At 46.6% G+C, this 15,965-nt stretch overlaps 1 protein-coding gene across 1 annotated transcript in view; it reads right to left on the bottom strand.

Moving 5' to 3' along the window:
- The window catches only part of LOC105896412 (WD repeat-containing protein 18), a 70,026-nt gene extending 54,455 nt beyond the window's left edge, over window positions 1-15,571 (bottom strand). The window contains exons 1-2 of the mRNA XM_031574723.2: window positions 15,413-15,571; window positions 1-75 (exon numbers count right to left, since the gene is read on the bottom strand). The exon at window positions 1-75 is cut by the window's left edge and continues 69 nt beyond it. Coding sequence (XP_031430583.1) covers window positions 1-75; window positions 15,413-15,463 — 126 coding nt within the window. The 5' untranslated portion in view covers window positions 15,464-15,571. The remainder of the gene's footprint in view (window positions 76-15,412) is intronic.
- Between the last annotated feature and the right edge of the window lie 394 nt (window positions 15,572-15,965).

Raw genomic sequence — 15,965 nt, 5'->3', positions numbered from 1 at the left:
GTCAAGGGTCACCGACATGATGCTCACATCAAAGAGCACAGACAGCAGCATCTCACCTGAGGAGACCTCCCATAACTACGGGGGGGGGGGGGAGAGATGAGAACGAGAGTAAAACACAAAACACATCAGCGAAACACAATGTGGGCAGCTCTCCTGGTATATAGTGTGTATATCTCTATGCTCTGCGCCGTGTGTGTGTGTCAGTGAGCATGTGTGAGTGTGTGTGTATGTCAGTGAGCGTGTGTGTATCAGTGAGCATGTGTGAGTGTCAGTGTGAGTATGTCAGTGAGCGTGTGTGTGTGTGTGTGTGTATGTCAGTGAGCGTGTGTGTGTCAGTGAGCATGTGTGAGTGTGTGTGTGTGTGTGTGTGTGTGTGTGTGTGTACGTCAGTGAGCGTGTGTGTGTGTCAGTGAGCATGTGTCAGTGAGCGTGTGTGTGTCAGTGAGCATGTGTGTGTGTGTGTGTGTGTGCGTGCGTGCGTGTATGTCAGTGAGCGTGTGTGTTTGCGCATGTGTATGTGTCAGTGAGTGTGTGTATATTGTCTACATCTCAGCTGCAGCTCCACTTAAGGATGGAATTATTCAGAGGGCTATGACACCCTCAGTGACATCACACCCCGAGATATCATGGTCACCCATGCAGCCCCGCAAAACTACTGCAGAATCACTGCTACAGATGAAGATGAAGATGAAGGGGGGAGAGAGAGAGAGAGAGAGAGAGAGAGAGAGAGAGAGAGAGAGAGAGAGAGAGAGAGAGAGAGAGAGAGAGAGAGGAGGGTTTTTTACAGTGGACCTACAGGTTAATGAGTGCGAGGTGATTCTGACTGCTGTAAATCTACCCTCTGCAAGAAGCCCCTCCGCTCCAGGCCAGGTCCTATGTTCAGGGGTGTGTGTGTGTGTGTGTGTGTGTGTGTGTGTGTGCTTCCGTGCTGGAACTCCACCACTGGAACAGAGAACCGAGTCTTTTCATCTGAACAGGATGCTTGACTGCCGAAAGCCACCCTTGAGTTCTGTAAACACTGGCAGCCAAGGAGACACACTCATTAATTTGAAGACACATTCATTCATTTGTCACTTGTGTGTGAGCCATATCAGTATTGAGCATCTTATGAGCGTCGTTCTTTCTCTCATCACTTAAAAAGTGTCATATTATTCCATAACGAAAGTTGTTTATAAACTTACCACCACACACACACACACACACACACACACACACACACACACACACAATCATGTTTTCCATTTCACTTTGAAGCTCTTAATTTGAATGATGAAAATAAGGCTCCGGACATTCCACTGTGACAAAGTGAGTGAGAGTCCACCTAGCTAACATCATAACTCTTTTTGGGAAAGACTAATGAACACCATAACTCTCCTGCTCAGCACTAATTACCTTCATACATCCCATAGTTATTAACAACCCCTCGTTACTCGGACACGCACCTCAGTTCCCACAGGTCAGCCAGGGCATGGAGGCCGTAGCACAGGCAGCACACGAGGGTGGTGCCCACCTCTTGGAACCCTTTGGAGGTGTGATTGACAGCCGGTGTGACCTGTAGCCTCTCCCCTTTGCTGTCAAGGGGGGGTGACTGATGACCCATCAGGCGTGAGTCAAACTGACCGTGAAATAATGGTGGCAGGGGGCCAGACCAGTGTCTGGTAGAGCACAGAAACGCTGAAGTGGTCAGATATGGAAATGGGTCGCGCTCCGCTGGCTTTATAGGTGCGCCCTATACCATAGAACCTTCTGGAAGACTTTATCAACTGCTCATATCCTTCCAAAGACACTCTGGGGGGATCAGTTTGTGTTCCGAGGACTTTATAGACGTGCTATAGAGAAACTTCCAGAACTCCTGTATCCTTCAGAGCTGTGAGGAGGAGCTTTTGAGAGGAGCTGTGACGCGTCTGGCTCGCTCCCTGCTTGACTTTACTTCTTTTTGATATGAGAGCACTAAAAGCAATGAGACCCAGGACTGGTGGTGCTGTCAAGGGGAGCTGTCGAGGGGAGCACACACACACACACACACACGTCTCAACCCTCCACACAGGTGTGTGTGTGTGTGTGGTGGCAGAGCAGTTGTTGAGAGTGAATAACACTGCTGACTCCAAACGGAGTGCACAGCCCTCCTCTGGACCCACCCCACCCCACGTCAACGCCTCTCTGCTCCTAACAATCCCACAGACATAAAGACAGGCCATCAATCCCTCACCTGTCAACGCTTACCACACACATACACACTCTCTTGCATACATACGTGCACGCACACACACACACACACACACACACACACACACACACAGTCTCTTGCGCACACACACAAGACACGCAGACACAAAACAACACACCTCTCATCCGACCTCTGAGAATAGAATCACACACACACACACACACACACACACACACACACCATAAGAAAGCCCCTGAGAGCTTGTCGTCATGACCTCCCTCTATCCTTCATCCAGATTTGCACACACACACACACACACACCTTCTTCTTCACCTGAACTATCACTCCCTGTCAGTGGCAGCTGCATCCATCAGCCTGCACTGACAGCCCGTTACCCACGACAACGGATGATAGTGAACGCCAGGGCAGCGTCCCTTAAGTAATTCTGGGTAAGGAGAGGGAGGGAGAGAGAGGGAGAGAGGATATACATGGAGGGAGAGAGAGGGAAAGAGCAGAGAGAGCGAAAGAGAGGGAGAGGAAAAGAGCAGAGAGAGAACGAGAGGGAGAGGGAAAGAGAGGGAGAGGGAGAGGGAAAGAGCAGAGAGAGAACGAGAGCGAGAGGGAAAGAGAGGGAGAGGGAGAGGGAAAGAGCAGAGAGAGAACGAGAGCGAGAGGGAAAGAGAGGGAGAGGGAAAGAGCAGAGAGAGAACGAGAGCGAGAGGGAAAGCGAGGGAGAGGGAAAGAGCAGAGAGAGAGATGATGAATAATAGCACAAATGGGTTGGATCTGGCCCAGGTACACACACACACACACACACACACACACACACACACACACAGCTTTGTGACAGTTAACGATCATCTTCAGCTAGGCACAGTTAACTGGTAATGTCAAACCAGAGACTCACATAGACAGATCAAAATGTCAAAACAGCCCTTAGCTTAAGACAACATGTCACCCTGAACTGAGAACACTGTTAAGACCAGCGCCTCACAAGTCTTCAGATCAGAACAGGACTGGCTCTTACATTCACTTCTTCAGGTCAAATGCCATTGCTGAACCAGATCAAAATGGCCAGTTTACACACACATTGACAATACACAATCCAAGCATGTGTACACACACAGGCTTAATAAATAATAAGGGGGGAGCTGTGGCTCTAATGGGTCTAAACGCCCACGGGGACCCGGGTTCGAATCTGACTCGCTGGTCATTTCCCGATCCCACTCCCAATCTCTTTCCAGCTCATTGCCCGTCTCTCTTCACTGTCCTTTCCGATTTAAGGCAAAAAGCCCAAAAATAAATAAATAATAGAATAAGAATAATTTTAAAAAAGAAAAAAAATGCAGCTCTTTGTTCTAATGAAAACATGAATGAGAAAGTTCGGAGGTCAGAGAGGGCCTATACTCTTGTGAAGTGAAGCCCCATTTTTATCCATTATTACCTTTACCTTTTCACAAATGAACTGCAGCTAAAAGTACCTCTGGTTAAACTCCCAGATCACACCCTTGTAACAGCCATTGGGGGCGTGCTGGGAGTACGCTCAGAAATGTTTCTGCAGTGCATTAATGATATCATAAATCAATTTGCCTGGCATCTCCAGCTGCACAAAAGCTTCAGTCGTCTAAAGCCGGGAAGGGTTGAGTGGGGAGACAAACAAGAGGAAATAAACACATCAGTGCGCCGGAGATCAGGTGGGAGGACTCCGTCTGCCACAGCACAGATAAGATCCCATTTCAGAGATACAAGAACAAAGAGAAAGAGAAAAAGGAGAACATGAGAGTGTGTGTGTGTGTGTGTGTGTGTGTGAGCGAGATGCATGAGCGTGTGTGTGTGTGTGTGCGAGAGAGAGAGCGTGTGAGCGGGAAAGAGAGAGAGAGAGTGTGTGTGTGTGTGTGTGTGTGTGTGTGTGTGTGTGTGAGCGAGATGCATGAGAGTGTGTGTGTGTGTGTGTGTGAGAGAGCGAGAGCGAGAGAGAGTGTGAGCGGGAAAGAGAGAGAGAGAGAGAGTGTGTGTGTGAGCGGGAGAGAGAGAGAGTGTGTGTGTGTGAGAGAGTGAGGTGAAAGTGTGTGTGCGAGAGAGAGAGTGTGAGTGAAAGTGTGCGCAGGAGAGAGAGAGAGAGAAAGAGTGTGTGTGTGATAGTTTTGAGTTTATTTAAAAACACCATTTGAAAACTATTCAATAATATATAAAATAAATAAATAATAATAAAAAAAAACATTAAAAAAAAGAACCAGTCCATTTCTCTAGTTGAAAACGGAGTCATTAAATGGCAACCATCGCCACCCTCACACACCACTTCCCCATGAGAGTGTGTGTGTGTGTGTGTGTGTGTGTGACCATCCCCACCCTCACACACCACTTCCCCCTGATCTGAGTCACTTTCTCCGCCTGCTGGTAGGACGTGTACTTCACCACTATCCCCGTTTCCACCAGAGATTTAAACATGGATAGCAGATCAATATCCAGGCTTTCATTTCTTGCTTTGTGGGGTTTAAGGACGGCCAACTGGGCCTGCCCTACCAAGATATCGCCTATAATCTACCTCACGCCCTGCCCACCCTACCAAGACATCGCTTATAATCTACCTCTCGTACTAACTAAACTAAACAACTGAAACATAAACCCCAAAAGGCAAAAGACCTTTCCATTTAGATCTATTCCTTATCAAGCCCTCCTCCCCCAACTGTCTTAAGAACTGAAAGAGCAAAAGGAATCCATGGATCATTTCACCAACATAACAGCCTTTTTTTAACGTCTGAAGTCTCAAAGCCATGACCTTTGACTCCACATGAATTAAGCCTTGACCTCCCACGGTCAATGGCAGACAAACACCGGAAGTTGTTCACAAAATCATTCTGAACACTCATAATGAGATCCTCAGAAGGGAATGAAAGAGGGAGGTAGAGGGAGAGAGAGAGGGAGAGAGAAAGAAAAAACGTGTATAATTGAAGAATGGACTCCTCCACTAGAGATTTTTTTGATAGTGGACCTGCAGCTTACTGAGTGCGAAGTGAATCTGAATCTGTCTGCTCTAAATCGAGAGAGAGAGAGAGAGAGACAGAGAGAGTGCAAGAGAGACAGAGAGAGAGAGAGAGAGAAAGTGTGTGTGCGCATGAGTGAGACAGAGAGAGAGAGCAAGTGAGTGAGTGTGAAAGTCTGTGCGAGAAAGAAGGAAGGAGGGAGAGAGTGGTATTGAAAAGCTATTTGATTCAATATGGCACGAAGGGCCGATTCATAAAATGACAATAAAATGCATGTACCAGTTCCATTTTCTAATCTCAAAGGTTTTCCCTCCAAAATAATAAATGTACTGAAAAAAATTGAAACTCAGACAGAAATATTTGCCTACAGACAAAAAAACGTTCTATTCAGAAAAATGTCAGCACGACTGTCTAGGCCTTTCGATCTCTACTACAGTGAGGTAGCTTTCATATGCTCTGGAGGTCTAACTATCAGTGGAGAGAGCTAGTGGTCTATCAGTGGAGAGAGCTAGATAGCAGGAAAGATCTGTGATGTTTCATAAAGCTTTGCTGCTGAAATGTGTGCGGGAAGAGACATTGTGACGTGGTCCACGTGGTCATAATGGCGACATAAATGAGATATGATATAAGAAGTGTTTCTACTCTTTGTAGCCAACAGTGGCAAAGCAATGCCTGCAGACTGTACTTTATTTGTTTAGAGTCTTCTTACCATAGTCATCGTATTGAATTGAATTTTCCCACAACGCATATTTGAAAGACTGTGGTGCCTCTCTAAATTTGCTTCTCTCTGTCTAGCTAGTGTTCACCATTGTCAAGTTGGAGCCGAGATCATTTCGTTTTTAGTTTCCCCTCTCTTCTCCAGCTCCTATTCACAGAGCGCTCATAGGCTCCAGGGAAATTCTAACGGGCTAAAGAGATGTTCATGGGATCTCAATGTCCTACGTGCGTGCAGTCTGCAGTACAATGAGCAAGCTTTGGAAATTAAAGGAAAATGACAGACATATTGTAATACATTCCGTTCTACATACAGTGTTCCGTTGCATCTCTACTTTCTAGGACTAACAATGAGTTCAACGGGTAATTTGAATCTGGCCATAAATGAGTTAAAGACAAAAGCCAGGAAAGTTTTTCTCTGCATTAAAAAGAACAATAACACATGAATTTCCAATGCTCCAATGATGCTCCATCAACCAATTGCTCTTTATGGTAACGAGGTATGGGAACCACTAAACACTCAATAATCTGACAACTGGGAGAGAAAAAAAAAAAAAAAAAAAAACACTGAAACACTCCATACACAAATCTTTAAAAGTATACTGAAAGTGCACAGATCACCCCCCCTACAACTCAACAAGAGCAGCATTTAATCCGTTCCCACTATTAATGAGAATACAAATTAATTTTTTTAAAGGCTATCAAATTTTACCAGCCTTTAAAGTCCAGTGACCCAATTTTAAGCTTTGTATTGCCAACAGCAGAAGATCCAAAAGAGTTCCTTCAGCCAGCGGTTCTGGAGCTCAGCTCTGCCATGGGTGAAGAAGTCTCTCAGGAGAGTTCTCAGACAATCCTCCCCAAAACTAATTATAAAATTATTATTCATTATTGTTATTATTATTATTATATAATTATAAAACAGCAAACAGAAAATTATATTGGATAAATGCCACCAAATTCCAAAGCACATCACAAACTTGCCTGATTTTTGAAAGAGAATACAAAATGGCAGAATCTACTATAAAAGATAGGAAGACAGTCACTAAGTACAGACTCAGTGACCACACACTGGCCATTGAAAAAGGTCCCCACAGACACACAAGCTACCAAGGGAAGAGTGGCTACTCTACCTCTTGCACACAGAGAGCCTGCTATCATTTAAGGAAAAGCCACTAGACAAAGAAAAGAAAGAAAGAGTGATTAAAGCCAACTATTGTCCTTTGTTGTTAATGTATTAATATTTTTTTTTATCGCATATGTGTATAGGAGGCTGAGGACTAAATACACTTTCTTCAGAAATGTTCTAAATATCTTTTACTATGAAAACACTGCACAAAAAAAAAAATCCTCTTAGGAGAAGAGGAAGATAAATTAGAGCTCAGGGACGAGGGAAGAGAGATTAGGGAAGAGGAGGGGGAATCAGACACACGTATTTTTCCTTCACAGGGCTAATGCTTAAAGAGAAGAAACAGAATGCATAATTTATAACCCTCTATAACGTGTTTATATTAATGCATAGGACTGGCGTGACCCTGTATATTGGTTTGGATATATGCTGGGATGAAAGGGTGGCTCTCTGGTCATGGCTTCCAGTGCAGTGTTATTGCATTGCAGATGTATGTAATATATGTGATTACACTCAACCAGAGTGAATAGGAGAGGAGATCCGTTCAATAAGCAGCAAGCAAAATTCATCAATGAGTGTGTTCAAAAGAGAGCGCAGGTCAGGAACAGGTCTCACACAAAAGCACTGACACACACACACACGCACCGCCACACACAAGCATGGTGTATGTGTGGGATGGCACATCAGCACGCACACACACACAAACAAACTCACTTACACAAAGACCAGTACAGACATACATTAACACACACACTCTTTATGAAACAGGTCCCAGGAGGCATCAGGGCTGGTCTGCAACTCTTAGCTGAGGTGCTGAAACCCACAGAAGTCCAGTCTGCACTGTCAGGGTTAGAAACCACGGTAATAATGTAGCAGCATCACAGGCATACAGCACCATCACAGCTAAGCACAGGGATTAAGCCTCTGGCACAGGGGGGGGGGGGGGGGGGGGGAAAGAGAGAGAGGCTGTGAGTGTGATGCCCAGACAAGCGCTGCACAACACACACTGATGTGCCAGCGCCATTGAGGATTTAACACACTCACAGTGCTGACCGTCCATCTCTCTCTCTCTCTCTCTCTCTCTCTCTCAGAGTTTCTCTCACTCACTCACAGACAGACACACACCACCGGCACCCCTCGCTGTACTTACGAACACACACACACACACACACACACACACACACACACACACACACACACACACACACACACACACACACACACACACACACACACACACACACACACACACACACACACACACACACACACACACACACACACACACACACACACACACACACACACCACCACACACACACACACACACACACACACACACACACACACACACACACACACACACACACACACACGAACCCAATCAGGGTTGCTGTGAGAACTGCGCTGATGTGCTGTACTGAGTGAGCACGCACAAGCGCTAGTTAATTAAAGCTAATCAAACCTGAATACTGGGCTTTGTGATTAGAATGATTAGATGTCTGAATCATGTCCTAGATATGATAGAATTATACACTGACACTAATGCACATGTCAATATCAATCAATCAATATATTACTGTGATTACTTGCAGTGAAATACTGAGGATATCTTTTACCAGCCCCCCTCTCACTCATGTCATATTGCTTAATTATACACTGGACACTACCGGTAATGAACATGTCAATATCAATACATTACTCCACATCAATGACACCACATGGACAGGCTTTACCTATAGCATATATTTCTGTATGCATCATACCCATTGGAGGTCTTCAGTAGCACTATAGTAGTCATCTAAAGAAGGTAACTACGGTAACCGTGAGGTTTCTGGGAAGCGCTTGGAGCTGGTGAGCGAAAATGTCTCCAAACCTCGAAGGCTTGGATGTGCAGGACTCCGCTGTCGCCACGGCAGCGCAGCTGGCTGGCGTCCAAAGCAATCGCAGGTGGACTTCCAGACTCATTCATCTGACTAAACCACACACACACACACACACACACACACACGTCCCTCCGCTGCATCAGGGCTGTCGAAGCGCGGAGGGGGTTCGGGGGGGCTGACGGGCGGGGAGCAGAGAGAGAAATCGATGGCAAAGCTCTGAGCAAAATGAGGGGTGTAAGCGAGGGAGAAGCAGGGAATGGGAGCGTGCTGCAACCCCTCAGAAATGTTTAAATGCGGTGGGTCGGTTGGTCAGTCAGTCGGTCGGTCAGGGGGCTTAGAGTAGCCCAGAGTCCCCTGTGCCAGGCCACAGCCGACATGGAGACAGAGACAGACACACCTTAAAAGCTCACATCACCTCAAACCCTCACAGTTTGAACAAACCTGCCTTTCAGGCCATGCTCTACAGCCCAACAGGGAGACAGAGACAGACACCTTAAAAACTCACCCCACCACCTCAAAAATGAATTCTCCTGCACCCCCCACCAGTAACCCGCATACCTCAGGCCATGCTTCACAGCCTGACAGGCTCACACCATCCCCCCCAGTCCTGAACGCCCACCTTCCTCTCAAACCCACAGTAGAGCAGCCACTAGAGCCGTTCAGGACCAGCGCTGGGTACGCAGGACTGAGGACCCTCTGAAGACGAGTCTGGGTTAGATATGATGTCTGCTGAAAGAGTTTAATTAAGGTGGGAGCTGGCCCCAGATCAGCAGCACGGAGAGTGAAGAGTGTTGTTGTCGTTCACAGACAGGAGAAGAGAGGGATGAGCGGAGCCTCTGGTGTCCTGTTGAGTCTGAAGATGGGGAGGGAGGAGGAGGAGGAGGAGGGGTAGGAAAAGTAGGAGGGCTGGTTGGGTTTTTGGAAGAGAGAACCGCAGGCCCATTTCATTCAGTTAGATAATGAAATGATGTTCCGTCTTCTGGGAAGCCAACCAGAAGAGGGAGGGAGAGTACGAACGTGTGAGTGAGAGGGGTAGAGAGAAAAAAAGGAGAATGATGCAGAGAGAGAAAAACAGGTAGAGAGTGATGACGGAAAAGGGGAATTAGGACATAGGAGAGGGAGGGTGAGCGACAGAGAGAGAAACAGAGAGAGTGAGAGAGAGAGAGACAGAGAGAGTGAGATCACTAGAGATGGATGGAGAGAAAGCAGGGAGGGATAGGGAGAGAAAAGATAGAGGAGAGGTGCCAAGATAGATAAGTGGAACACTATACAGGAAGAGTGATAGACAGAAAGAGAGGAAGGAGGAAAGAGAACAAAGAGAATAATGGTGGAGATAATAATGGTGGATAGCTGTGGTGGCGCTGGTACTGTTGGGATAGGGGAGGTCACAGGGTGGAGCTGGTACTGTTAGGATAGGGGAGGTCACAGGGTGGAGCTGGTACTGTTAGGATAGGCGAGGTCACAGGGTGGAGCTGGTACTGTTGGGATAGGGGAGGTCACAGGGTGGAGCTGGTACTGTTAGGATAGGCGAGGTCACAGGGTGGAGCTGGTACTGTTGGGATAGGGGAGGTCACAGGGTGGAGCTGGTACTGTTGGGATAGGGGAGGTCACAGGGTGGAGCTGGTACTGTTAGGATAGTGGAGGTCACAGGGTGGAGCTGGTACTGTTAGTATAGTGGAGGTCACAGGGTGGAGCTGGTACTGTTAGGATAGTGGAGGTCACAGGGTGGAGCTGGTACTGTTAGGATAGGGGAGGTCACAGGGTGGAGCTGGTACTGTTAGGATAGGGGAGAGCACAGGGTGGAGCTGGTACTGTTAGGATAGGGGAGGTCACAGGGTGGAGCTGGTACTGTTAGGATAGGGGAGAGCACAGGGTGGAGCTGGTACTGTTAGTATAGGCGAGGTCACAGGGTGGAGCTGGTACTGTTAGGATAGGGGAGGTCACAGGGTGGAGCTGGTGCTGTTAGTATAGGCGAGGTCACAGGGTGGAGCTGGTACAGTTAGGATAGGGGAGGTCACAGGGTGGAGCTGGTACTGTTAGTATAGGCGAGGTCACAGGGTGGAGCTGGTACTGTTAGTATAGGCGAGGTCACAGGGTAGGGAAAGCTAGGGGAGGAGGAGCAGCTTCAGTGCTTTCACTACCTGTGGCTGATTGGCTAATAGAACACCTGTCCTGCCATTCGAGGCTCGCTATTAACACGGGCTTGGAGCTGAGGCCGGTTTTCCCTCATGTGGTTGCCTTCATCTGTGAGTCTCTAAAATCTGTGGTATTTTACGAGCTACGTTTTGTTTGGACTATCACCACCAAAAACAATAAAATGATAAAGACCCAACGTTTGAGGCCCACCCGGGCCCGCCACGCACGCACGCACGCACATCAATCTGTACGCTACAGTCCTGGATAATAACTGGAAATAGAGATAAAGAATAGTGAACAACTCTGCACATTTACCATTTTCAATCTCAACCTTTTTTTTCTTTTTTAAATGAGATTTCTTGACAACCTGTCTGATGTCCACACCTGTACATCTGCTTGCATGCTGCAGTGCCTGTCATTGATCCGCTCGCTTGGGAGCCGTGGCTGCATTGCCACCGAGGAATGGCGGGGGAGACGGAGATGAGACGGAGAAGGGAGAGTACTTTTTTACTCAAATGTTTTATACTGCATAATGACAAGTGAGTAAACGATCAGAGAAAGGGGAGTTAACGCTGTTTTGTAATTTAAAAGGTGCGTAAACGGCCTATACGTGCGTTTACACTCCACTAATAACCCTGGTTTGTCATGGCGGAGCCCAAGTGCGTTAGGATTAGAGGATAGGCCTTTGTTTTGATTCATTTAAGTTACGAGCGGAGGAGGGGGGTTTAGTGCCTGTCGTCGTACATCCCTTGACAACGCAGTTTAGCTGCGGATCACGTCCTCTTCATTTCGTTTGGTAACAGTATCCACTGATGCAGAAGAGAGGGAGGTGAACCGCTATCATGCTGCACAGACCCTCGGAATGAGAACAGGATTCCCATGGACAATAAAGAAATTACAGCACCTCCACCTTAAACCCCCCCCCCCCCCCCCCCCTCAGGGAAACAACCTGATCAATGATGACAAAAAAAGTGTCTGCAGGCATCAACAACACACTAGATTGCATTTTCCGAACACTGTGGGTCCTGCTCGTCTTTTAAACATAGAAAATGTGACCTTTATAACCGTTCCAAACCCAAAGTTAAGTGGTGTCAAAGTCAGAGAAAAGATATATAACTGTTGGAAAGCACAAAGTAGCAGCTAACAAGGTGGCAAAACTGCATTATGAATTCCTTGCATTCATTTTGCTGAAGTTTAATGCAGAAACAAATGAAGACGTTACATTAAATCGTATTTACATTCATTCATTCATTTAACAGAGACTTTCATTCTGTTCAAGTGACTTACAGTGCAGCAGTACATCTCCAGAAGGATGGGTGCTCCCTACGCCCTTGGTGTCAGGCCTACGACCTTGGTGTTGTTAGCCCCTTGTTCTACCAGTAGACCCACAGGATCAATGCTGACTGCAGTTACACTACTGATACCCTGATATGCAGACACGTATGTTGTTAGACCTATAGTTTGTTATGAAACAACATGTCATTGTAAAGGTGATCCACTGCCTCTCCCTCCCTCCACACACACACACACGATTTGGGACTACAGCAGCAGTCAAGCTCTCAGTGGAGGTTACCTTCCTGGCGGTCAGTTCGCACCCCCGTGTAAAATCTGTCCCCTGAACCAATGGGAGAAGCCCCTGTGGGCCGGTGCTGCCCGGGTCAAACACAAAGCCAGGGGAGGAACAACTAGAGGATTGTGGGTAAGAGCGTAGTGGAATCTGTTTGACATTGAGTGCAGAAATGGGATTGGGGGGCAGGGAGTGCAGGTTGTGAGACAAGGCCATCTGCTTCTTTCCCCTAGTCCCTTTAGACTGCATTTACTTCAACAACTACACACACACACACACACACACACACACACACACACACACACACACACACACACACACACACACACACACACACACACACACACACACACACACACACACACACACACACACACACACACACACACACACACACACACACACACACACACACACACACACAGCCCTTGGATCAGTCATGCCTACCTCCTCATCTCCCCCATCATTATTTACCAGGCCTGATTACTTCAAACCAAATCCTGTCAACACAATGTCAGCGGCACTGAGCGTGAAGTTAGATGACTGAAAACTCCTGTGTGTCGGCCGCTCGTGGCTAGGGATCATCCGTGTGTGTGTGTGTGTGTGTGTGTCTGGTGGCTCTCCTTAGAACACCCTCACACACAGTTTGGATAAGTGTATGTTCACTGTAAATGCCAGCTGTCCTTGAAGATGACTTGGGGGAAAATCCTGCCACAACAATGTGGCCAGCCGACAGAGACGGCGACTTGAGTTGGCATTTCCAGCTCAGTGTAGGCGCCCATTAACCACTCGCAGGGTGACTCAGTGACTTTCTGAAAACTCTCTTCTCCCTCTTTCAAACTCTTCCTATCGCTTTATCACTCCCTCCCACTCTTTTAACACTCTCTCTCGCTCTCCTTTCAACGATCTCTTTCTCTCTCCCTTTCTCCCTCCCTCCCCCTCCAGATGCTCTCTTTCTCGCTCTCCCTTTCTCCCTCTTTCTCTCTTTACCAACAACAATCCCAAAAGGCCCAGACTGTTCCGGTGCGCTCTCCTGAATAGTGAGGCTGAGTTGAGGCATCTCTACATCTAAAATGGACTCCAATGGTGCTCAACAGGCACCTGGTGGTCCAACATTCACCTAAACTCATTTATGTAAAGGCATTAGACAGAGCGGACCTTAAGTACCTGGATAGCAACGTTCATGGCATAAATAGTCCCAATCTTAGCCTGGTTTCTCCTTAATCGAAGCTGAAGGTCAACTTCAAACACACTCTCCTAACGTTCATAACTTTAACCACACTCATTCATTATTTAACGTTCATTTCAAATCTATATATACAGAGTTATACCCTGTCAAAACAGTAAATAGAAACATAAATGCGCAGATATTTATCACTTAATGTAAAGTGATGGGTAATCCATGCCTAATATCCCTAGCTCAACCATATGGCGCTACACCCACACAGTATTGATCAGAGCTACTTCGCGCGATGAAATCTAATTGATCAGGAATCTGACTGCACAGCAACACAGCTGTCTGATCCATTCAACACTGAGGCTCTGAGAAGGACAAAACGTGTCACTCCTCTCGATAAAAGATTGGAGTGACACGCTATCTTTAGTCGCACAATCTCAAACTTGTGACTCTAATCTTGAATCTTGTCACAGGACGGCCACCATGTCATTGCAAATGATATGCAACTGTTTTCAAATCGTTCTACTACCTTCATGTTTGTATTCAGATTTTTGTTGAAGAAAGTTGTGCTCTCTTCAGTTCAGTTCAGTTCAGTTCAGTTCAGTTCAGTTCAGTTCAGTTCCTTCAGAGAGAGAGTGTCTTGTGAAAAGAAAATGAAAGCTGCACAACTCCAGTCCCAGATAGGCAGCAGAAATGTATAACACTGAAATGCTCTCTATCAAAACCAAATCCAATTTACGGAGTCCCAGCCTGGCCCCACAGACAAGGCTGCAGACGAGGTTCAAAGGCGCAGGCAATGTTAATTTCACTGATGATGTCTACATTTCCACTTCTAAGTCAGCCCGAAGTGAACGCGTCATAACCCTCATATATGTTTTCAGTGAAAGCATCACAACCCACAGCTGTTTTCTGGTCTCCCTCTCTCTTCCTTGAGTTTAACTAGATGCAACTCGACTCTAAGGACGTTTTTCCTTTTTTCCCCATTAGTCAAAGCTGAGGGACTGACAGAGTCTGTGAATCCACATAAGCCACCACACTGCAGCAGTGACGAGACAGAGGAGGCGGCCAGCAAGACTTCTGAGCTGTCATGAGAGACTTTAGGCCTGTGTGAAGATGTGCAAGCTGACAGGCAAACATGTTTCAATTCAATTCAATTTAATTTAATTTAATTTAATTTAATTTAATTTAATCACAACTCCAGTTGTCTGAGGGAAAATGCTTGTGAAAGGTACACCCACTATGACAGATAATGACTGATAACTGAAAGCTGTAAACAGTGAGATGATCAGTGAAAGCTGCTGATGTACAGATGGGCTCTGTAAAAGCTGCTCTGTGTTTGAGCTAATTTGAATGACAGAGCTTCTGACATTCAGAGAGAGGATTACTGTGACAGATTTTGTTTGAGAGAAACTGGAAATGAAAACGTAAACTGTAATGTAAACTGTAAAGTGTAAATGCTGCTGTTTGTTAGGCAATTCTCTGAATGCTGTGGTTGGTAAAGTAATGTTTGTGATGAAGCCAGGTCTGAGACTGTTTAACAGTGAGACACAATTACTGTGAAAGTTGTTGAAAGTCTGTGAGAAGATGACTTTGAGAGGTTGTGTCTCTGGGATAGCTGTTGTGGTGCTCTGTGTATGCCGGGGGACAGGGCTCACCTTCACGGTCTGGTCGAGAGAGGCGGTGGCCACGCGCGCCTGAGCTCCCATGAGCCCGCAGTGGATGTCGGTGATGGGCAGCGAGTGACGTGACAGGACGTGACGGGGCTCGGTAGAGTGAGAGGGGTCCAACTGCACCACACTGCAACAAAACAGCACATCAGTGGTTGATTAAATCAATGAAATCACTCACAGCAGAGCTTTGAGAGAGGTTGAGCAGAGCAGAGCAGAGAGTGGTTGGGAGGGTGAGTGTCGCACAAATAAGAAAAGTAATGGTGTGAGAATGTTGTCAGTGCTGGCTGAAAAATATGTGCTTAAATAGTTACTGGCCAACTTTGTTTACTTACATAAAGGGCAACATAAGCAGTATGTCATATATAAACAAACCACGGAGGATTTTTAAACCAAGCAAAAGGAATAGCGCACGAGACAAATTGCCCCTCTCTTTCCCACACATGTTCAAATTGCCCCTCTTTTCCACACATGTTCAAATTGCCCCTCTCATGTTCAAATTGCCCCTATCTTTCCCTCACATGTTAAAATTCTTTTCAGG

This window comes from Clupea harengus, chromosome 10 (genome assembly GCF_900700415.2).
Source record: "Clupea harengus chromosome 10, Ch_v2.0.2, whole genome shotgun sequence".
NCBI lineage: Eukaryota > Metazoa > Chordata > Actinopteri > Clupeiformes > Clupeidae > Clupea > Clupea harengus.
Note: the sequence above shows the minus strand (reverse complement) of the source record. Positions and strands in the feature narration are given on the sequence as shown.